General features: G+C 47.5%; 1 protein-coding gene across 8 annotated transcripts in view; it reads left to right on the top strand.

The window, feature by feature from the left end:
• STX8 (syntaxin 8) overlaps positions 1 to 23,585 on the top strand; it is a 78,848-nt gene that overhangs the window by 14,408 nt on the left and 40,855 nt on the right. For all 8 annotated transcript variants that reach the window (XM_085240405.1, XM_085240402.1, XM_010721235.4 and 5 more), the window contains exons 5-6: positions 1,871 to 1,995; positions 2,917 to 3,009. In XM_085240405.1, coding sequence (XP_085096531.1) covers positions 1,871 to 1,995; positions 2,917 to 3,009 — 218 coding nt within the window. The remainder of the gene's footprint in view (positions 1 to 1,870; positions 1,996 to 2,916; positions 3,010 to 23,585) is intronic.

The following is a 23,585-nucleotide window of genomic DNA, read 5'->3' as shown; positions in this document are numbered from 1 at the left end:
TGCTCTGTGATGGTTTGAAAGATTTACGTGATTAAGTTGGCGGAGGCCGTGGGTGGCTAATTGGATAAGCTTTAATCTTCACACCGCCAAAGCGAGACGTGGTCAGATCAGAGGAAGGAGGAAGTCGGGCTGTGTTGTGTGGGAAGGCAGTTACCAAACATGTCAAAAAGATTATTGTAACGAGCGGACCTGTTGTCATGACCCAACCTACAAGAATAGGGCAGATTATCAGGGGAGAGAGGCAACAGTGCAAATTATGTTACATTTGCTTGCCTTGGCTTTTTTAGCAGGCAGAAATAGTTGTGTTCTTCCTGGCAAGCAAGGAGCTTTATGTTCCTTTTGCTTTATATGAGTAATTTGGTCAGATGTTGTTAGCACTGGGTTTTGAGTGCTTGCTAATTGAGCTGCTGTAATGATCTTTGTCTTCAGGTGCATCATGCTCCTGTTATGCTGTAGCCTTGCTGTGAGCCTGGGGAATACAGGAGGGGATCTCAGCCTCCCAAGCAATGAAGTCTTGCTAATGTGTAAAACAGCATTGCGGGGCTATCTTTATTTAATTAAAGCAGATCCACCAGCTTGATGAGTACACGGAGATTTTAATGGAGGGGCAAAGAGCTGAACTGTAGAACTGCCCCATCTGCTTCATAGAACTGCAGTGCTCTGTGCAAGATGTGCCTGATTCATGGGCAGCCTAAGGTTCATGTGGTGGAGAGGAATCCTTCCCAGCACTGCTGGTTCATTGCATGGCCAGGAGATGTCTCCAGCACACCACAGCTCCCCACCAATCTCAAGTTCAGCCCTTTGCTTCAGTACCTTTGCTCTAAATCCTCGGTCGTCCTTCCGTTGTAGAACTGCTTGCATTGATTCTGTTGCATCATTACCCGAAATACTGGGCTTATGTTAGTGCAGTAGAGCATTTCAGTTTGCGTTGGAGTGGAGGGACCTGGAGTCAATTAAAAAATAAAAAATAGGTCTTGGTTTAATAAAACGTTTTAGGGAGTTTTTGAGAGGTACCAAAAATGCTCCTGGTTCTCATTTTGTTTGTGAAAGTTGTTTGGGGAAAAAGAGAGCAAAGATAAAACAGGAATAAAAGATAGAGTAGAAAAAGACAAGTGGAAATGAGAAACTCCTACAGCCGAGCTGCAGTTGAAGACCCAGTCTCTTCAGCTACCCCAGGGCAGATTTGCAGCTTGGGGCCTGAATGTCCTGCAGGCTGTCACGTCGTACTTACACCAGAAACCAATGAAAAGCTGAAAGGAGGAAACCAGAAATCTGGTACTGAGAGAAGATATTGCAGTGGCATTTCACTTTACAACTGGAATTTATGTTCCCTGGACATTGCAAACTGGCTGCCTGTTGTAAACTGTGCAGTGTCTGTTGTGTGAGCAGCCTCACGTCATAATTCCTGTCAAAGGAGACCTGTAACTTGATGGCTCTTTCTTGGAAAATGTATGTGTGGCTGCTTCCACAAACAAGGAGTGCAGGAGTGGGGCTGTGTGCTTGTGTCTCGATCACAGAGCAATGCCACGAGGGATATATGTATTTACAAAACCTTTGTTTTTCTTTGTAACAGGTCTGAACGCTGAATATAGCGTCAAAAGTATGGCATTTGTTTCATGTGTAGCTTACTTGTTCAATGTGAAGTAATCTTCTCCTCACTTCACTGCTTTTAGGCAGTGGGATGGACCTTGCAAAATGTTACCGGAGAAAATTGGATTCTTTTGGGTCATTTCTTCAATGTTTGCAGAGAACTGTGTGGAACGTGACAAAAATAAAGACAGGTCCATCTCTGCCAGCCAGCCTTGCATGCACAAATTAGAGTGAATTTTATGCCTAAAACTTTAAACTTGTTTCCTGAACTTATTTTCAGATCTAGCCTAATGGCAGGAGGTGTCAAACGAGGAGTGACCAACCCGTGGCTCCTGGAGGAGTCTGAGGAAACCAGGGGGCTTGGCTTCGATGACATCAGGCAGCAGCAGCGGAGGATCATAGAAGGTAGAAGAGTCTGTCTGTATGTTATAGGCATGAGTGCTCATGAGAAAGTCAGTGCAGTAACCTGTGCTGAAGCCCTGTTAGCTGGGGCTGTCAGTCCAAGTAGCTGGGGGTGACTTCTGTCTGAGCAGGAGCAGTGTGGTGCTTGCAGCATTCCTTGCTGGGAACATCTTCTCAAAGCAACTTTTCCAAATAATCTCCATGCTGATTGAAACAAGTAATTTTTCCCGTGGCAGGGGAGGAGAAACCACTGAAACAGTTAGCATACCTTATTCTTGACCATGTAACCTTGTGGGGCTTCTTCACGGTCAGATGCAAGTAATTTAGGGATTGCCTTTTGCCCAGGTTTTAGTGAAGCTGAGTGTGTCACGAAGTAGAAGAGCTGTGTGTGTTAGGTGCTTGCTGAGGCCTGCATGTAGCAGAGACAACATGTGTCTTTCTAGAGGAGTGCCTGCAGAGCTGGTGTCCCCTCCTTGCAGGCTGCCTTCCATGCGCTCCGTGTCCTCTTGCAGCTTTAAAAATCTATTTGAATTCTTTGGTGCTTGCATCACCTGTTTGCCTTGTATTCATGTTCAAAGTTTCTTGGAAAATGTAAAAAGGCTAATCAGGGATCTGTGTGTGTGCCAGGAATCTCCTGCATTTATGATTGAGGAACAGCTGGAGGTTGAATTCTTGGGTTTTTTTGGGACCATCAGCTCATGTCCCAGCCAGAGCAGACAAATTAATTACCCATCATTCACATTGTTTGAGGAGTACTGTTGCCATAAGGATTCATTTTCCTGTTGTGTTGATGTCCTTTTCTGAGTATGTTTTAACTCTTCAGGCACAGAGTAGATCTTTCTCCTTGCTTCTGCATCTCTTACTGCACACAATCTGGCACGCTGGCAATTCGCCTCATGTAACTTGATGTATTTTCTGGTGCAGAACAAGATGCTGGACTTGATGCTCTTTCTTCAATCATATCCCGGCAAAAGCAAATGGGACAGGAAATTGGGAATGAGCTGGACGAGCAGAACGGTAAGAACAAGATCCACAGAGACTCATCTCACTCATTTTTGTGTAAGATTGTGTCTGATTTCTTTTAGTCTTTGTATGTTCCTTTTCCCTCACAGTCAACAAGACAACACTGCAAAGGTTTGTACAACAGCTCTGACAGATTCTGTCTGCTCACGAGCTTACTGTTGTATTTTGTCTTACTGCATAACCCGGGTGTGTGTGAAATGTGTAACACTTGGGATGTTTTTATGAAGGCTGTCTTTGAAAGAAAAGATGGGAAATTGTATGTAGTACAAAACCATTTTGTACTTGGATCTTCTGCACTTTTCAGCGATTCTGTTCTAATGACCCTTTTTTTAATGGTAATCTTTTATTTGTTGCTGGATTTCATTTGAACATTCTTCCTTTGCTTCTTTAGTAATTAACTAAATGGAAAACCTTGAGCCAGCAATTAAAGGAGAAGCGTATTGTTTGCTACAAACGATTTGGATTTTGAAGGTTTCATGAGTTGAATGTAGGATCAAATTAAGTGCAATATTGAAATAGAAGAGCACTTTTTTTTCTTTAAACCGAGCCAGTATCCAAATGGTGGAATTGCTCTCCTGATAAATATGCTTTGTTACGGCCTGAATTGCCTGCCTGACATCAGCTGTCCCTAGGAGAGCAGATCCTCCAGTCTTTCTGACTTCTTCCTTTCTTACAATATGGTAATAGTTCAATTAGAGCCTTGGAGCCCTGCCAGTTGTCTCCCTTGCACAAAGACTTGAGCCATATGGTTTATCTTTGGGTTGTGTTGTACTTAACCACTGAGAAGGTAAACGTCCTTTTACTTGCTAATAAATGATATGCTGAAATCAACTTCTTCCCGGGCCGATATTTTTCCCTTGTGTGCCTCTGACTGTTGCTCAGAGTGAGGGGTTCCATTCTAACAACTGCACAACGTAAATGCTGCTTGGGAGCTCTGTTCTGACTGGTGGGAGATGGGATGTCCTTCTCATGCTTGCCGTGCATCAGTGCTCTGGAGAGATGAGGAACGACTAGAATGTGTCTTTGTTCATCTTTAGGTCATTAGAAAATGGTTTGCACAGCTGGGAGAAACTATGCGTGGTGCTGTTGTCTTGTTGAGATCCTCTGCATCATCTGAGGAAAGACACTTTCAATTAGAAATCTCAGTTTCATAAGTTTCTTCTATTAACAGTTGTTTAAAAAGTCACATTAATTGCTTTTTTTCCTCTAAATAGAAAACAGGTGGGGCTCATGAGTGTGTTTACTAATTCTCTGTGAAACCCTGGTTTCTCATCAGGAAAATATAGAATCTGTGTCCCATTTCCCTCTCTTGGGGGTCAGGGGAGGTTCCCCATATCCTTATATTTACGAGACTGCAGGTTTTGTGTGTTGTGCTGTTGCAGCACTGCGTGACCATACTGAGCTTTTTGTAGCAACAAAGCCTTGAAACATCTCTGAAACTGGGAATGTTTTTGGCCCTCCTTCTTACAAATAGTGCAAATAATGCCAGTTTTGTTTGACATTCTTCTCTTGCAGATATTTACAAAGCCTGGAGCAAAATTCGTAATGTTTCCCTAGGAGCTCTTTGTGAGCTACAAGCAACTTTTTCTCAAAAGAGGAGCTTTCCCAAGTGAGGATTGCTGTGGCTGAAGGCCGTCCGGCTGCTGGGGGCACAGCAGAACTGCCTGTGCTTCTCACTGCCCTAAGATGAAAAGGATGAGACCTGGCCTTGCAGGCACTGTCCATGTGGCAGCACAGGAGTGGGGAGCAGTCCCACTTGTGCAGAGGGAGGCACCGCTCTGCTGAGCTTTGACTTCTCTGCTAGCGAGCAAGTTGGACTGCCAGGTTTTCTCTGGCTTCACACATTATTATTAATCTTATTTTTCTTGTTTGTGTGGACGCAGGGGATATGGTGGTGCGCTTCATGCTGGAAAAGCTGAAATCCCTAGCAGTATTTTCCAGTGGGCTACTTTCCCTCTACCACCTTATTTTATGCCATGTGCTTAATTGTCTGCAGGCTTTTCTGCGGCACGTTGCCAACATCGTGTTGCTATTACACTGACAGGCTGACAAGCGTAACTGCCCTGTAATTTCCCCTTACTCAGTCTCTTTCCTTCTTAGTGGTGAGTGATAATGGCATCGTCTGTCTGGGGGAAGGCAGTGGAAGTTCATCTTCATTAAGCGCTGCATCAGTACTTCTTTTTATTCCAGTCAAGTTTCCCACCAGCAGCCTGACTCTCACCTGCTTTGGCCATTGCCACCTCCTGCAAGCGCTCAGAGCCTTGCTCTGCCTTTGGAGCTCGAGCTTCTGGTAAAGCACGGCTTGCTTCAGAAGTAGCTGTCGGTGCCTTGTAGTCAGTGCAAGCGTTCAGAGAGCTGGATAAGTGCATTTATTTCCCAGGCAGCGGCTCTTTTCCTTCCTTGTTCCGCTGCAATCTGTGACCTCCCATCATCGGGCACTTCCCCCGTGTGCCAGTGGGTGTTGCTGCACGGCTGCGGATGCTCTGAGCGCAGCCAGCATTGGAGGCGCCCGGATTCATTATGCAAAGTTTACTTCTCGAGTCCGGTCGGTACGTGTAAATTCTTTTGTGTTTGTTAAATGACTGCAAAATGATTAAATGCCTCTGCCAGTGGGGCGGGTGCTCGGTGCTGTCTGCTTTTCCCTCGCTGGTGGGCTGGCAGGCATGGCACAGGGCTGCGTCACAGTGTGAAGGAGAGGCACTGGGTGGCTGCTCTGCGCCATGGGCTCTGGGAAGAGCCGGGGGCTTCCAGGTTTTAATTGGAGTCTAATGTCCTTCTGTACTCAGATTTTCCCCAGAGCTCCATCCTGGAGGTTTTATGGCCCTGAGCTGAGCTGTGGGTCCATCTCGACGTCCTGAGCACAGCGTGGTGCACCAATGAGAAGCAGGGTACAGGGAGACATTGTGTTTTTCCAGCCTTGGGAGCCTGCTAGCAATGGGAGAGATGGGGGGATTAGCAAAAGAATTTTCCCATTGTTAATTCCAATGTTGGCCCCAGAAAACTTTCTGTATTCTTTTCATCTGTTACATGAAAAAAAAAAAAAAAGCAGGAAAATAGTGCAAATGTCCTCTGGCCCTGCTGATGAGGCAATCTAATCTAGTGCAATAATTCGGGAAGAATGCTTTCAGAAATTCTGAGTGCTGTTTGTTTTACCCTTATAGAGATGTTGCCTTTCACTGTGGCACGCTCACATGAGGACATAACTGCTCTCAGTGACGGAGCCTGCAAAATTCGTAGTGCTCAACATTTTTACCATGCTGCTTCCCATTTGGTGCAGATCACTGAGGATGGATCCTCCTGCTTCCTGCCCACTGAAAATTCATCAGAACATAAATACGTTCATAAATGATGAGCTGCAAAGGAAAGGCCACCGTTGGTCCTTTTACTGGTCAGGGAGATACTGGATGCAGAGCAAATATCCAGTCAAGATAGCTCTTTTTTAAGTAAACGATCCGAGTGCTATTTTACAACATGGTTATGTAACATATTTACTTTCTCGTCAGCCAAATTCCAAAAACCAACCCAACATTCAAGCACACGTTGTCTCTTTGATAGTTTGCAGCATCACCTCTGGTGTGCTGGCTAGAACACGGGGCTCAGCTTGGCCCTTCCCTCAGTGCCAGCCCAGGAATCCCAGTGACTTTCTGGCACATGGAGTTGGTGAGCTGGGCACACTGCAGCCAGCACACCCGGAGCTGCTTTGTGTGCACGTACAGCAATGTTCTTGTGCAGTCATAGGAAGTAGCTGAAATACCTTGTGCAGCTGGGACTCAATGCACATCTTCAGGATGGTGTTCAAGTCCATCACTTCTGGTGCAGCCTGGTTGGTATGCAGACAGTAATGTGCTTCTCCTAAAGATTCTTTTACATGGCTATTGTATAGCCAGCATCAAAAAAGGAGCCCTGAAATACGACGTAGTTTCACATTTCTGTTTATTAGGTACATTTTGCTATAATACAAACTAATTAGTATTGTGTATAGAATATGTATGAGTTATGAGGCTCAAACCAATGGGGCTGTGGATATATTACCTCATTGTTAGGATTAGCTTGTAAATAAGAAAAGATTGAAGATTAAATGCGAAAGAACGTTCATCTTGTCTGGAGCACAGTCCTCTTACCCCAGCTGAGATGGTCTGCTGTGGGTTTGAAGGTCTGCAGCATTCCTTGAGAAACGCTGAGCGCCAGCAGGTTCCAGGTTCTTTAAACACCTCCAAAAAGAAGCATCTGTTCTTAATATTTAGATTTTAAATAACCATCCGTAGCTTGACTGACCTCATGCTATGCAGATAGATTTTTATTTTGCTTCCCGAGCTTATTGTGTGGAGTAGAAATGACTTCAGTTTTATTGGTGAAATGTTCTGTCTTTATTGCACGCTGCTTAGTTGGAGTTAACCCTTCTTAGGGGAAAAATTAACACCCGTGTTAAATGTTGTTTTTTGTCATCAGTGGTCTAAACAGGGGAATACTCAGTCTCAGTGTGAACACTCAGAAGTTAGGGAAGGCCAGAACTGAGGTCCGATGGCACTCCTTGCATATATTTCTAGGCTTAAAGCAGTCACACAGTGTTTCCTGCAGGCCATGCCTCATTGTGCGCACAAGACTTGATCTCGTCTGGGTTTGGATTGGATTGGCAGTAACTATATGTAGTGGCAAAGTTATTTCTAAGGTGTCTTTTTATGGCTTCTTCCTGGGAGCCCTGTGATGCTGCTTAAGTCTCCTTGACCGCACTTTTTCCAAAGCACTTCCCTTCTGTGCATCCAGGTGTTGTCGGGTCTGTCTGCTGAGCTTTGGGCATTGGAGCTGACCAGAAAGAGCTGTGAGCACTGCTGGGAAGGAGGAGGCTTGGCGTATTGCCTCTTTCCAGAGAGGTTCAAAACCTCATTTACTGAGCACCCCAAATAAACCGTCATGATTAATTTTCTTATTTTTCCTTCTGAGCTGGGGTTGGTAGTGTTTCATCTCCTGAGGGAGCTGTCAGAATCAGAACACGCTTGTTTTTACCATCAGGAGGGCCATGGCTGGAGGAGGAAGATGCAGAGCTGGAGCAGTGCATGGCCTGCGAGGGACGCGGCCTTGTGCTGGGTGAGGAGGGTAAAACAAAATATTCCGTATCTGTCGAGGAAGTGAGCCCTGCCCTGCTGACTGCTGGAGGATGTATGTAATGAGAACTAACGGTACACTGAGTTTATATTGGATCGAAAAAGCGTGTCCACACAAAACAGCATTATTTCTAGCATTTCCCAACCTTTTTAAGTACATCGCTTTGCTGCTTCAGTGTTTCCAGTGTTTGTGTATACGTCAAATTTCCTGGTATCTTTAAAAAGAAAACTGGAAAAAAAAAAACAAAAAAAAAACACACACACACACAAAAAAACCCTGGAAAGTGCAGAATGGATCCACCGCCCAGCGCGGGTCAGCGGCCAGATGAGAACACCTCCGCAGGGCCCTCTGCAGCCGGGCTGACAGCGCAATTTTGCCGGTGTTGGCTGACGGGGAGCAGCATGTGAGAGGTGTGAGATGTCCTGCCTCTGGGCTTCGTGGACAGTTGCTGACAGCAGCAGTAAGAATGAGGCGTAAGCATCTGCTTCCCTTTTGGGCTCTGCTGGGGTGGGTTTATGGCAGTCCGACTGTTGGGAGCTGTGTGGTGAGCAGTGGTGGGATGAGAGCTGCTGTGGCTCTCTGCAAAGTCCTCGCTAAGAACCCATTGTGTCAAATGAGTTTGAATTTGTTCTATAAAGGAGCTTCACGAGTAGGGGAAAACAACTCAATGCCATCTTGATGTAAGAATGGTTTTGATTCTGTTTCACAAGACGTTCTTGTGAATCATCCATGGCTGCATGGGTTCAAGTGAATCATCTTCAATAGATGTGAAGTTGATCGGATAGTTATGTTCAGAAATTAAGGACTGGTGATTAGATTACAAGGCTGAATTGAGTTGGGCTGCTTTGGTCTTTCTAGTTCTCAGCATTTTTGCTGAAGACACGGAGGATGAAGTGTGTGGTGTGCTTACCCAGCTCCTGTGTGACATAAAAGACGAGGAAGGCTGCAGCGACGCTGGGAGTAACACTAGGATTCCTCCCAATGATCTTGACAAACGAGAGTGAAATTCAGCCTGGCTACAAGCAAAGGGTCACACTGGTGTGAGGATTAAGCTGATTCAAGATGAGCAACTAACCTTCAGGAGAAGGGCTTGGGAGCACAGTCTCTAGGTCACAACTCAAACAGGCTGAACAGCGTAATACTGTGAAAGGCTCTGACAAACCACTGCTGTTCAGCCAGTCCTTTATTAAGCTTGGCATGGAGAAGGGACAGCAGCTTGGCCAGCAGCTCATCGAGGTCATGGGAAGCAGGTGGGGCAGCCAGGAGGTGGGCAAGGTGTGCCTTAAAACACACAGGTGTGACCACCAGGAGTGCTGGGACAGCCTGGCTGGAAGAAGAGCGTGCTGAGCCAGGAATGGAGGATTTCAGAGAAGGAAATGAGCTGCTGGGGGGGGAGGGCTGGGGCAGAAGCAGTGGGGCGAGTTGTGGGCAGAAGGAGCAGGGGTGAGGTGTTATTTCCGTCGGTTGCATTGCTGGGGTGTGTTGGAGCAGGAGGTGACTGGTCACCTTGTTATTGCCTTCTCTAGCTTTCTCTTTCTTCTTTTCTGCAGCTTGGCTTCCTTCAAACTTCCCATTCTCCTGCTTTTGTTGAGCAGATCTTTAATCTCCCCTTCTGAATGTCTTAATCCTCACTTCTGAAACCACCCTGTCTGCGTCCTTTTCTGTCTCCCTCTAACTTGTGTTAATGGGAAAGCTTTGGGGGACTGCAGCTCCTGAGGCCACTGGAGAGCCGTAACGGGGGAAAAGAGCATTGTTCTGAAATGGCTGAGATGTTTTGGCTGAAACTTTAATATACTCTTTTTTATAAAATTCATCTGGAAGCGAGCATGCAAGCTTGGAATCTTCAGCCTGAGTCCTTAACATTTTTCATCATTTCAAACAACTGAAAGTAGGGCCTTCTCTTGGGAAGCAACAAACGGCCTCAACAGCATTCGTGCGGCTGCGTGCTTTTGTATCGCTCTCTGTATACACGTGATAATGGGAGATGCTCCTTTTTCTCTCAGTATCTTTTATAGCTTTCTGCAGCGCTCGCAGAACCAGATAAAGCAGCACAGCACAACCTGGATGGGGATGAAAGGAAGCTCAGCGCTGACACACACACACCGTGAGCCTGTCTGGCCTCTTGGCACGCACCGCCTTTTTCCTTGAATAGTTCAAGCCGTAAAATAACTGCTCAACATTTGTCTTCTCAATTATGTGGATTTTTCCACAGTTAGTCAGCCCCTACCTCACCCATACGCCGTGTGGGGGGAGGCTGCCTTCCTTCAGCTGTCCTCATGGCCATTGGAGTGCTGGGAAAGTGCTGCGGGGGAAAATGAGTTCCGAACTCTTGTGAAACCTCGCCGGGTTTCCTGATAAGAATTATGATCTTAACCGTCTCAATTGCAAAGTCTTGTCATTAATTTTGTAGCAGGGCTTAAGGAGAGCTCTAATAGGGATATAAACCTCAGCTCGTAGCAGAAGAGTTCTTTTCCCCCGTCTGCTCCTTCAGTCGTTTGATTTAAGCTGTTTGAAAAGAAAACAAAACCTCACTGTAATTGTAGATATTTCAACGCTCTGATGATTTTTTTTTCCATGTTAATTTAGCTTTTCCTCTGTTCAGAATCTCAAATTGAGACCACAGAGGTCTCCTCGCCTGATTTTCCTAGCCTGCTTTCTGCTCTGTTACTGCCATTCATCGTGTAGAGGCACAGCTCCTGCAGCTGAATGCTGTACCTGCAGTGGGCAGCAGAAGGTGCAACTCCTGCCTGCATGTTCTCTGCTTGGAGGAAAGAAGGGCAAGAAGGGAGCTGCCTGCTGCAGAATGCCTGTGGTGGGAGGTCTAGGGGGCTGTCATAGAAGTATATAATTCTGCTTATTTTACCCACATAGATTTGCTGTTACCTATCTGGCCCATTTCCTTGAGTGCTGTCCCTCTTGTTTTTGACTGAATTAGGGAAGGATTTAATTGCACGATAGGTACTGGGTCCCAGGCTTTTTCTGGCCTGTGGTCACACTGAGTAGGATCTGTCTGGGACATATTTTGCATGAGCATTTTCAATGGTAGATGGCCATGCCTGGGCAACATTTTAGTCCTGAACCAGTAAGCACCTCTTCTTTAAAAACAGACACCATTTTTAGCCAGTGTTCTTCATTGTGGCAGTGAAATGCAGCGTGAGAGTTTGTACTTGAAAAGACTTTGGCTTTATAGCTTCCTTTGTCCCTTTTGGGGTCTGTGGGGAAGCAGTGGTGATCCCTGGGTCCTGCAGTGCTGGGTAACTCGTGTGCCTCAGTGCTGCTGAGGGGAATGCAGTGCTGGGCTTCAGAGGGAGTCATGCTTGGGAGGAACCATATGCTCTTGCATCACGGTGATTTGGTGAGTGGGCTGCTGGATGCTAATGGCCTCGTAATAGGTTTCCCAGAAAACTTTCAGGGTCAAAGCCTGAATGGTTACAACACAGGAGAGAGCAAGAAAACCACGTTTTTGGGCACATTGTCCTGCTGGAATCCGAAGAGTGCTTTGAAGTTAATTTACTCACCACTGAGTCAGTTTGTGAGTTCTCTCTTTCAGATTGTCCTGCATTTCTCATTATCTCAAACAGATTCTAGCTCACTCCTGCCTGAACGGAGGACTTCCCTCGCTGTTTCCCTCTGTTCTCCTGGATACAAAACAGAACATACTCCATTTCCAAAGCTTATGCTGCCTGCTTGGCTGAGCTTGTCCCCATTCCACACTGGCCAGGCAGCCTCAGGTTTGCTGGTCTGTCTTGTGATAAACAAACATAACGTATGGAATCACTGCTCAGCACCTCGCAGAACCAGAGAATGAAGTGGAACATCTTGTGATGCTCTGAGCACCGTGAGAGGCAGGCAGCAGGCTGGGGCTGGTTGCTGTGCTGTGTTGTGCAGACGGAGCTCTATTGTGCTGTGTTTGAATAGGAAGTGGGGCTTTCTGGCTTGGTTAAATACTACTTTGATATTTGTAAAGTCTGCTGCTAGGTGCAGCCTGCAAGTGGCAGTTGGTGATGCTCGAGCATTGAAATCAGCCCCACAGCTGTCTGCTTGTACAATGGGCACAACGCAGTCACTGCAGTGGGATGACAGCAGAACTGAGCGCTGCGAACAATTGCTTGCTCAGAACTGTGTTTCAGTCAAACGTAATTAAAGTTAATGTGACATAAACATGGCACGGGATGCTTTTAAGCTGATGAAGTTAATATCTGAAAGCATCTTGAGATCGCTTAAAAACAGGTAAAATAATTGTACTGTAATTATTATTGTGAATAATAAGATGACTTCCTTGCAAGCTGGAGTTTGAGTGGAATAAGTCATATTAGCATAACCTTTGTCAGTTCCTGATGTGTTGAAATTTATCTTGGTCCTGTGCAGCCCAACCCAAATAAGATCGGTGCTATAAACGCTGTGCTGTTTGGCCCACATACTGGTGAAGCATTTGGCCTTGCTGCCCGAGGATGTGCCTGCTGCCCTGGCAAGGTGCTGCTGGGGCTGGGCTGGAGGGAATCCATCGAGAACCAGGATGATTCTCACTGTGCTGCTCAGGGGGCCTGGAGGTGCACGCAGACAAGGCTCTCCCAGCACAGCTATGGGCAGCGCTGTAGCATGAGGGAGTAAATCCCCTACTTCAAAACAGATACCATAATGCGAACCGGCTGGCATCGAAGTGGGGGGCATTATCAGCTGTGTCTTTTGGCTGCATAAGTTGCATTGTTTTGAAATAACTCCAGTATTTGATCTCAACGTTTTGTTGGAGGTTTTCTCATGCAACCAAGTTTTGTTGAAAAATGCTGGTTTGGGTCCAGAACCTTTATTTGGAAACATCTGGGCCTGGTGTTCGCCAGGTTTGGGAGGAGCTCAGGGGTACCTGCCTGCAATAAGTGAGAGTTTGGCCCTGGGCAGCCAGGTGCTGGGATCCAGCCCTGAAGCACTCCTCTGGGGTCCGGCTTAGGACTGGGATCAGCAGGAATGCCGAGAGAAGGGCGATTCAAGCACTGCCTGTGACTTCTGAGGGTTGGGTTAGATCTACTTTGGGCAGAGCCCGTGTGGAAGTAAGATAACATTCGGTATAAACTCCCAGAATGTTTTTTCTGTCTTCCTTTGACCTCTGTGTTTACATTGCCACGCTGAAACGAGAGAGCAGTGACAGCAGACAGCCTCAGAGCCCAGCCTGGGTGCTGGGACTGGCGGAGGGCACTGTGACAGCCTGGGGGGGGCAGTGCTCAGTGCTCCCCTTAGTAACAACTGCAGAACAGCCCTGCTGAGGGGCTCAGCACAGTGATCCAAGCAAGCTGTCATCTTAATGTGGATGTTCCCCCTTTTCTTGGTGCCCTGTATCCCACCTGGGCACCTTCCAGATGTAGCTCTGCTCGTGACTGGCGAGCAGCTCTGGTACCTGCTGTATCCCCCTGTCATCCCATCGCTGTGCAACAGGGTGTGGGTATCACGGTACTGTAATTGGGTTTTCAGCCCAGGTTTGTAGATAATGTGGGTTTTTGCCAAAGAAAATTAGCAGTGTGAATTGAACTCTGAAGTGGCCTTCCGAAACATGGTATTTGAAATGAATAGAAAATCAGATAAGCTGGGAGGAAAGCTTCCTTCTGGTCGAGCTTATGACATAGACTCGTTTTTATGTAATAGTTCCCGTTATAAATAAGTAGTTTTCCTTGGAAACTGTTATTGGGACTAAGCTGCCTCCAAGCACCAGCCCAGGGACAGAGCATGTGGGGCGTTCTGTGCTGAGGATCAGACCTGGGGAGGAGCTGCCCTCGGTGTCTGTGTGCACCTGGGATCGGTGTGAGACCACTTGGGTTTTTCCCACTGCTTAATGATGCCTCACTGTTCATATGTAATTACAGGGCTGCTTCCCTGGAGCCCAGTTAGCTTAACTGTAGTCCTTTCTGCTGGTTAAACTGTTCTGACTTCACTTCTTACAGAAAAACTCAATTTGATGCTTTATTACAATAGAAGCTGCAATTGTTTTTCTTGTGGGTGATGTGGGTGGTGTGTTTTCAATGGAAGGAAAATGACTTGCATAGCCGGAGACCAGAGGGCTTTTCTAAGGGAAGGTCTGAAGGTTTGTGTGCACCATCAGTGCGTTCCTCCTTTTGCTGAAGGGAGAAGCCTTCCTCCAAGCTGGCTGTGCCTATTTTCCAAGCAGAGATCTGATATTCAGTGATGCCGACCATAAAGGTGGGAGAGCCTCTCCTATCAGTGTTTTGTGTGGCTGAAATGACTTTTCCTGAAGGCCTTTTGGTTACTCCATGCTCTTCCCGAGCTTTAAGTCATTCGGGGCATTTGTCCAATCCCTCCCCTGCATTTCTGTTCTCAGATTTCTAAATCCCAAAATCGTCTGGTGCTGAACTACAACTGGAGGCTGCAGATTGAACCTGATCGTCAGTTTTCCACACTGCACCTCATGTTGCTTCTCTTCAGAGCAGGCCAGGTCAGGGCAGGGTGTTTTCTCAGCATCTGTGCACTGAAGCCCAGGGCTGCTGCTGGGAGGTGGGTGCACCTCTTGGGAGCTGCTTTGTGCTGCTGGCAGTGCAGCAGCGACATGGAGCAGCTGGAGGGGATCTCTGTTAGCATGGCATTGCCAACCTGCCAGGCCTGCTGGCTGCTACCAACAGCAAGTAGGTTCAATTACAGCTTTGCTACTGAGCAGGGGCATCAGCAGCTTGAGCTTTTTTAGTTTTGGACTTGTACTAGAAGAGTATATTTAGAGAGGCTTTAAGTGGTGGAATGATGTGTATCTCAGAAACAAACACAAATAGAAAGGTGATGGTCAGAGCTGATCTAAACCAAATCTTACTGCTTTGTTATAAGCATAAGGCAAACTTCTCACTTGTTTCTTGTTCAGCTTTCTGTGGGCTACTCGCAACGGAGCCATATGTGACATCTCAAACCAAGTGGGCAAGGCTGAGGGATCTCCTTATGGTAGGCTTTCAAGTAGGAAAAGCAATATGCCAGTCCATTAGGAACCCATTATCTGCTCTCAGCCTGGCTGTGCTGATTCTGTTTGCAGCAGGACTGATGGCACTGCCCAGCCTCACTGAGAGTTCTTCAGAAGTGGGAGGGAGTGTAAAGAGGGCTTAGAGAAGCTCTCCAGAGAACAGGCTTGCCCTGCATTATTTGCAGGCTTACTGGCATGAAGAACTGAGCTGCTCTGCAGGACTTGGTGACGCTTGGCCTGTCCAGAGCAGCGTGTTGGGAGACCTTGCAGGGATGAAGCCGAGGGGAGTTGGTGTGGGTGCAGGAGCTCTGTGGCTTCTCATCCCTCTCCAGAACATTTTCCATGCTGCTCAGCTGTGACAGCCCAACCATTTGTCCTCTGAAGTCAGTAGGAAGACTTGAGAACCACTTTCATTTCAGAGCTGCCGGGAGCCTTTGTAAGGAATATGTTTTAAACAAGTCTCCCAGCACAATGCCTAAAGAAGTTTGAAGAGGAAAAAAGTCTTAGCGGGGATTAAATGGAGCAGCTGGGCATTAAAGCAGCAGAGACTGTCTGCCTAAAGTCATCTGGAGGTGGGGACGTCACCAAAAACAAATGCAGCAGAAAAGCCATTCTTCAGTTGTGGTATAAAAACATTTCATAAGCTGACTGGCACTATTGACTTTAGCAAGAGGTTTGTGTTTTTGAAAGGGAGGAAGCTTTCCAATAGCTCTTGCTATTAATTATTATATGAAAACAAGCTGCAGACACTGAGGAGTTGTAGTCCTGCCCATCTGTCCTTGATAACTCGTGGCGTTGATTGCTGCTCTGCTGAAGTTCCCATCGGATCCTCAGGTATTTCTGGATGGAAAATGATGACTGCTGTCCTTTCCAAGCCCAGGTTTGCACAGGAGTTCCTTGCTCACTCTCAAGCTGTCTCCTTGCTGGCAGTGGCTGGCGAGCACCTCTTCTGCCTGAAGCTGAGGACTGATGAGTTGCTAATACAGACAGCCTGAAGCTGTTGCAAGCGTTGCACTGACCGCTGTGTTGTGTCAGCCTCCTTTCGTGTTTCACCCCGCAGTGCTGTGGGTGCTCTGATGCTCCCAAACAAAACCTTTCTTTAATGCTGGCTAAAGGAGCTGAGCGGTGTCCCTGCGGTTGCTGCTGCATGATGGTAACTGTTCTATATTGAATGGGATTTGGGGAGATAAATGAGTTCGGTGCTGGCTGTTGCTGTTCAGACTCAGTCCACTTGTTTAATGTGTTTGAGGATTGGAAGCCTCCCTTCTTTTGGATAAGAGGGGGAGGAGCGGGGGGAGAGAAAACCAACAGTTTAATATGTTTCAATGTCCCCGTGTGTCTTTCCCCACATCCTAAACATGAAAAATAACAGTAAGCTTCCCTTTGGCCTTGGGGGAAGGAAAAAGGAGTCTCCAGCTGGAATTCATGAAACTTTATTGAATAAATGAGCGGTGTCATGGTTTTGTGGTGGTCTCTCCAGAGCACAAATGGTGTGCTGAGAGTGAACAGCCGTTTCATGCACACTTAAACTGTCCTGAACCACCACCCTCCCCGATAATTCTTCATCCTTCCACGTGGGAGAGAAGCATAGGATAAAACCATTTAGAGGGGAGAGCTGGAAATCAAGAGGTGTATTTTATCCTTTGTAAAAAGTAGCCACCGCTTTTCTTTTGGCTTTTAACGTTCCCTGAAATAAACGGTGTTTGTTATTGGAGGTGCTTTTTAAGCATGGGGTCAGCGAGCAGCTCTGGGTCTGGTGACCCTGCAGTCCTGTGTCTGGCAGTGAGCCTGTGTCAGAGGAACATAGAATCATAGAATGGGATGGGTTGAAAAGGACCACAGTGCTCATCCAGTTCCAACCCCCTGCTGTGTGCAGGTCACCAACCAGCACCCCAGGCTGCCCAGAGCCACATCCAGCCTGGCCTTGAATGCCTGCAGGGATGGGGCATCCACAGCCTCCTTGGGCAACCTGTTCCCAAACGTGGTTCACGTGTTTTTTCCCCTCCTGTAACTTCTCCCTAAAACAGTTGCCCAGGTGTTCAGAGGAACGCGCTGTCTGGATGTGGGAGGAGATGAAAGTGTTGTTCTGTGCTCACCGCAGTGCTGTGCAGCAAATAAGCCACCATGGGTTGAATGCATGCAGCTCGTTCTGCATCACCACCTCACCTTGCACTTACTGCACTGTGTGTGCCTTGCATGGCACTGAGCTGAAGCTCCCACATCACTCGTGTGTGCCTCCAGCACTGCAGCTGTGGCTCAGTTCCTCAGCAATATGACTCCTCAATTCATCTTCCCATTTCTGAAAGCAGTTCTGGGTGTTTTATTTTTTTTTTCCCCAAAAGTTGACTTGTGACTGTCACTGAATTCTTCTTCCATGAGAAAATGCAGTGAAGTCAATAAGAAAAGGACTGATGTTGCACATCTGTGTCTATTCTCATTTAAGCTGCTCTGTGCGCCTGCTGAGGGGCTGAGCACATCTCCGAGCAGCCAACCTGCTCCATCTCCTCCAGCTGTCCCTGTGCCCTTTGCAGTGCTGCCGTAAGTAAGTGGTTTCTCTCATCATTGCCTGTGAGCGCCCTTACCTGCAGGGCTGAAAGGAGAGGGCAGCAGCTGCTCTGGGTGCCTTCCTGCTGGAGCTTTGGTGGTGGGGGGTGAGGGGAGGCTGCTGTCCTCCCTTGTGCTGGGAAGGGGTTGCTTTCTTGGCATTTGTGAAAATGGTGATCCTGATAGTATGTACATTTATGACATGGGTGTCCAGCCTTCGGGCTGCTTTGAGTGAAGGGGAATTGTCTTGAGCCACATCTATATAGGTCGCCCCAAAAGTAATGCCTCCTTTTTATTTCCATGAAAACAACAACAGATACAAACAGCACAATAGTGCTGTTTGATTGAGCAAGTTCTCAGATACAAAACAGTTTTTCCACACAGTCACCATCGTTACTATGCGTTTTTGCCAACGATGGAGAGGATCCTGCTTGCTGTGTTCATGTGGGGAGCAAAAGGGAAATATATGGGCTTGTTTAGCTTGGAGAAGAAAAGGCTCTGGGGAGACCTGATTGTGGCCTTCCAGAACTTCAAGGGAGCATATAAACAGGAGGGGGACTGGCTGTTTGTGCGGGTGGGTGGTGATAGGACAAGGGGGAATGGTTTAGGTTGGATATTAGGAGGAAGTTTTTCACCCAGAGGTGGTGAGGCCCTGGAACAGGTTGCCCAAGGAGGCTGTGGATGCCCCATCCCTGCAGGCATTCAAGGCCAGGCTGGATGTGGCTCTGGGCAGCCTGGGCTGCTGGTTGGTGACCTGCACACAGCAGGGGGTTGGAAATGGATGATCATTGTGCTCCTTTTCAGCCCAGGCTGTTCTGTGCTTCTATGATATGGGTTTCTGCACTTTGTAACCAAAGATCTTCATAGTGAACAGCTCTGGCTTCCGGGCTTGCGGGTTGCAATCACTTGGAGTTGCATTCTTCCCAAGAGCAGTGCGTGCTGTGCCATGGCTGTGCACCCAGGGATGCCCTGTGCTTGGACAGAGCCAGCAGGGCAGTTCCTGGTAGGGTGCTGGGATGGGGTCTGCAGGCCCTAACCTGGAAGCAAGGCTGGCGGATCTCCACGCACTGCATTCCTCCAGCTACTCCCCATGGGTGCTGAGCACAGTGATTAATACTTCAGCATCTTTGTTCTTTGTTTTCCTTCTAACACGGGAGGAGTTTAAATCACTGCAAGAAAGGGCCTGACGTGTCTCCCATTCCACAAACACGCAGTGCTGCGCTCGCTGGAACCCAACGCGGTGCTTTTGGGTGAGGTGAGTGGAGATGCTGTTCTTTGGGAAGGTCCATCTCGAAGGCTGTGACATGGGCATCACGCTGCTGCTGCTGGTGGTGGAATCAGAGCTCTCTGCAGCATTTAGGACGCCCTCCAGCAGCTGTGTGCCCAAAGAGCAGCTCGCCGTCCGCATCCCAAATCAAACATGCTGTGTGTTGTCACAGGCTTCGCTCAAAGTAAATAGAAGATGTTGGCTTGCCTTTTAAACTCCTGCTGGGTCTTTCTCTTAGAATAATAATTCTCAGGGAAATATTAATTTGTTCCAGCTTCCATGGAGCAAGCCCTTGTCCCCCAAAGCTCGGTGAGGAAAAATACGACTGCGTAGGTGCAGCTCTGCAGAGCGGGAGATATCGGATTGCACAGTAATTTGTGATTCTCAGCAGCAGCATGTGGCTTCAGAGAAACCCAAGCTGTGATATCAAAGGTGCTCTCTGCCATACACGTAGGACAAGCTTCGTTTGTGGCTGTTGTTAAATAGTTGTGGTTGATGTGGGAGTCTGTGCCTTTTATCCCGGGCTCGGTTTTCAGGTCCTTGGTCCCAGAGAGTGAGAGCTGGGCATGGAGGAGCAGCAGGCAGAGCAGGGCAGAGCAGGAGGGTGATGCTGGACGTGCAGCCTGGCCAAGTGCAGCCCTGTAGGAGGGCTGTGTGCTTCCTGCTCGTGTTTGGCACTGAGCGATCAAGGAGGGAATAAAAAAGACTTGCAGCTGAAGAGCAATGCTGCTTCAATAAGAACGGGAATAAATTTCAGGCCCTTGCTATTTAAGGTCAGAAGACCTTTTTGTTTGAACTGAGAAATAGGAAATTCCAGAGTAGCTTCCAGGAGGCAGAAATTCTTTGTTTTTTAATGCAGAGCTCAGTTTGCTGAAGAGTTTGTGGGCTGATGGGAAGGGAACAGGGCTGGGCCTGGGAGTGTGCCTGGGGTTCTCATCTGGGTCTGTGTGCTCGGGGTAACAAACCCCATTTAAAACAGTATTTTTTAAAACGTGTAATCCATTAACCATGAAAACAGCTCTATCTTCAGTCTATAGAGTGGCAAAACCCGATACTATTTCAAATCTCATCATCTCAAACAAGCAAAGTATTGATTTATATATATATTTAAAAGGCTGCAGGGTTGTGCAGTGCTTAGGGTTGCACCCAAGGAAGCGAACTTGCAGCCTTGAAGCAATCTGTGCAGCAGCCCTGAGTGGAGGACGTTGCACATAGTGAGCTTTAACCCACACGGACGTACACCACGCTGCTAATTTTTTCCTGCTGCTGAATTAATGTCAATGTTGGAAGTATAAACAATTCCTCGAGTAAAATTCTGTTTGGTTTGCCTCGTCCCGCAGATTAACAAATCTGATTACTGCGTTTAAATTTAATACCCCCAAAATTCCCTAAATGAATGATTCACTGTGAGGCCATGAGCAGATGTAATTATCTATGAAAACTAATGAATCATGTCGTTAGGATATTTTTCCTTGCAGCTGTCTCCAATTAATATGTCTGTCAATTCTGAGAGTTAAAAACACGGCAGTCCCAGCATATAGGTGCTGCTGTAGCTGTTATCCTTCCGTCTGCTCAGCGGTCACGTGGAGTTACAGGGAATTCTCAGTCACTTTCTTATGTCCTCCCTGGGAAACGAAAAGCAGTGACCAAACGTTTCAGAGTTCATCTTCACGCAACATTTGGGATGCAGCTCACAGAGCTGTGGCTGCTGTCACTGCATCCCTTCCGCTTTGGCCCAGGCAGGAAGGCTTTACAGAAGGATGCTGTGGTGTGAATGTAAAGCTTTTCCATGCTAATTCTGCCCGACGATGTTCTTAGCCAGGATGAGTGCCTTCATGTGGGAGGCTTTTGCTGAGCAGCTCTTTTCCTGTGTAAATGAAGCCCGCTTTGCTCAGGGTCCTTTGCTACCTACAGGAGTGGATTAGGCAGTTTTTCCACTCTCCAGTTAAGTGGCGGAAGATGTTGAGTCTTTAACAAATAGCTCAGATATCCTGTAAACAGCTGAGTGAAGAGAGTGAAGTAAGTATTAAAGGGTTCTTCCAACAGCCTGAATAGGGGAGACTTTCTGTCTCTTAGGCTGTGCTGATGGGTACCACGCTGTCCTGCCCCAGCTGCTCTCCTTCATTCCCTTTCCAGATGGTGAATCTGCTCTACGTTGTGTTCATTTCATGTTCATTATTTCACCTGTAAGTAGCTCCACTTTTCCCAGGATGGGTAACGGATGTAACAAAAAAACCCGGTTGTGTGGGAGCTGTGTCAGTGAGCTGGTCTCTGTCAGGGTTCTTGGATGCCGCTGCATAAGTGAACCAAGGGTGTGTGGCCGTGTGGAAATGCTGCACTCAGGGTTTGAATTTAACCACGTCATCTGTGGGGAACTGAGATCTGCCAAACCATGTGAGCAAAACAAAGCAGAGCTGGTAAACTTAACGAGTGCTTTGCCATGCTGCACAATAACGAGCTTACAGCGGAGGTACCCAGAAGGAGAGGTCTGCAGTTTGGATTTCAGGATTGTGAGTTCATGTGGACCAAAGCCAAAGCTGCAGCACTTCTTCGTGCCCTGCGGCCCCACACTTCGGGTGTTGGGATGCCTGTGGTGTGCTGCTGTAGTTGAAGATGACAGACTATTAGATATTAGGAGGAAGTTTTTCCCCCAGAGGGTGGTGAGGCCCTGGAACAGGTTGCCCAAGGAGGCTGTGGATGCCCCATCCCTGCAGGCATTCAAGGCCAGGCTGGATGTGGCTCTGGGCAGCCTGGTCTGCTGGCTGGTGACCTGCACACAGCAGGGCGTTGAAATAAGATGATCATTGTGGTGCTTTTCAACCCAGGCCATTCTGTGATTCTATGATGACCTGGGCAGAAGGAGGAGCTGCTTGCCTCGTGCTGCTGCCGGGCAAACCCAAGTGCTGCCTTGCACACCAGTGCCCATTTGCTGCCTGTATCTCTGCAAGGCTGCTTGCTGCTGCAGGAGCCTGGCTGTGTGAAGTGGTTCCCCCTGCTCCAGAAGAACTCGCCGGCTCCCCGTACAAATTGCTCTCCTGCTGGGGCTCGAGCCGCTCCACCTCAGGCACACAATAACATTGGTAACATTGGCTCTCGGCTGCATTGTGCGCCTGCTGGTGACATATTGATATCATCTCCTGCGAGGAGAGGTTGCTTCAAATGAGGATTAAGAGGGAAACTGAGCAGATTGCAGGGTATTAGCGGCTTGCTCGCAGTGCTGGGGCAGGAGGAAAAAGACAAAGTTAGGCTTCTGTGATTTCTCTCCAGGCGTGCTGCGGGAAGAATGTTTGCTTTGTGATCCTGCGTGCTGCTGCTGGAGGGAGGCAGCGAGGGCAAAGCGTGGGGCAGACGGGTGGCACCTCCAGCACGAGGCACCTGTCTGCCCTCCGAGCGCCTGTAATTGCAATTAGCAATAAAACAGAAAGCTGGCGGGCAGCAGGAAAGGGGAAAAAGTTGAAGTGAATGCAAGTGATAGGTGGAGAGGTGAGTGTGTTCGGTGCGTCCTCTTCCGTAATGCACCGATGGCTGTAAAAATAGCAGGGTTAATTTTCAGTGTCTTGGTGATCAAAGCCAGACAGCGCAGGGTTTTCCTGTGGGCTTGGTGGGACTTCCTACAAAAGGACGGAGTAACGTTGTTGGTGAAAGTGCAAGGCTACAAGAAGTACACAGAGCAGAAGTTTAGGAAGGAGCAGCGATTTGTGCTTTTCCCAGTGAGAGTGCGATAGGAGATGTGTGTGCAGCACCACCTCCAAAACGATCCTCGCCGCCGTGATCAGAAAGTGGGATGGTTTGTTGTACCACCTGTATTGCACTGTGTTCTCTCAGCTATTTTAATAGCTAATTAATCTTGATTTGGTTAGATTTAAGAGGGTTTTTTTTTCTTTCTTCTCTTTTGGCACATATGTGCAACCTATTATATCATAAATCCCACACATTTCAGCAGATGTCATCCTGATTGTTCCCTACAGCACAGCACACTACTAGTAAAACATTCAGGGTCAGGAACTCGGATTCTTTAACCACTGTATTCAGAGAAGCCAATTTATTGTTCTGTCGCAGCAGAAAAGGGTCATTTCTTTTGGACCTATATCATATTGGCAGCCGATCCGGGGAGGTCACATGCTGTAGGTATTGTGGGTGCATTAATATGTCTTAATAAATTAACGACTGCAGCTCATTGATAGCAGCTGAGGGCACGGCTGGGTATTTGGTGTCTTTATGTTCCTCGAAGAAGTGTGAGTTATTGTTGTTCTCCTGGTGTGTGCCATGCAAGTCAGATCTCGAGATCGACAGAAGTACTTCTGTCTGTTACAGGGTCTCTGTCTGCTGTACCTCTGTCTGTCAGAGGGTTTCAGGCCGCAGGGATGGACCTCTGTATCCAGTAATCCTGGCTCTGCAGAGTGGGATGGGTGCTGTCCTACTGATACTGGCTGCAAGGGAGCATAATGAAAACATTCTGTTAAGACAGTGGTTAAACCAAATCTCTGTTGTAGAGATTCCAGTTCCCAACATCTCCCAATTGAGAGCAACTTTTGTTTGCTTGCTTGTTTGTTTTCTCGTAGCCTGTCAGTTTTTTAACAGGTTGGGCTTTATAACCAGGAACTGCTGATGTCAGTCCTGCTGCTGAGCTCCTGAGAAGCTCTGTGTGTCCTGGACTGCATACAGAGTTTTGCTCAGCAATGCAGCTCCATGTTGCGTTGTGTTTTACAG

The sequence above is a fragment of the Meleagris gallopavo genome, chromosome 20 (genome assembly GCF_905368555.1).
Source record: "Meleagris gallopavo chromosome 20, MGAL_WU_HG_1.1, whole genome shotgun sequence".
In the NCBI taxonomy this organism is placed as follows: Eukaryota; Metazoa; Chordata; class Aves; order Galliformes; family Phasianidae; genus Meleagris; species Meleagris gallopavo.
This window is presented reverse-complemented; position numbering and strand designations above follow the sequence as displayed.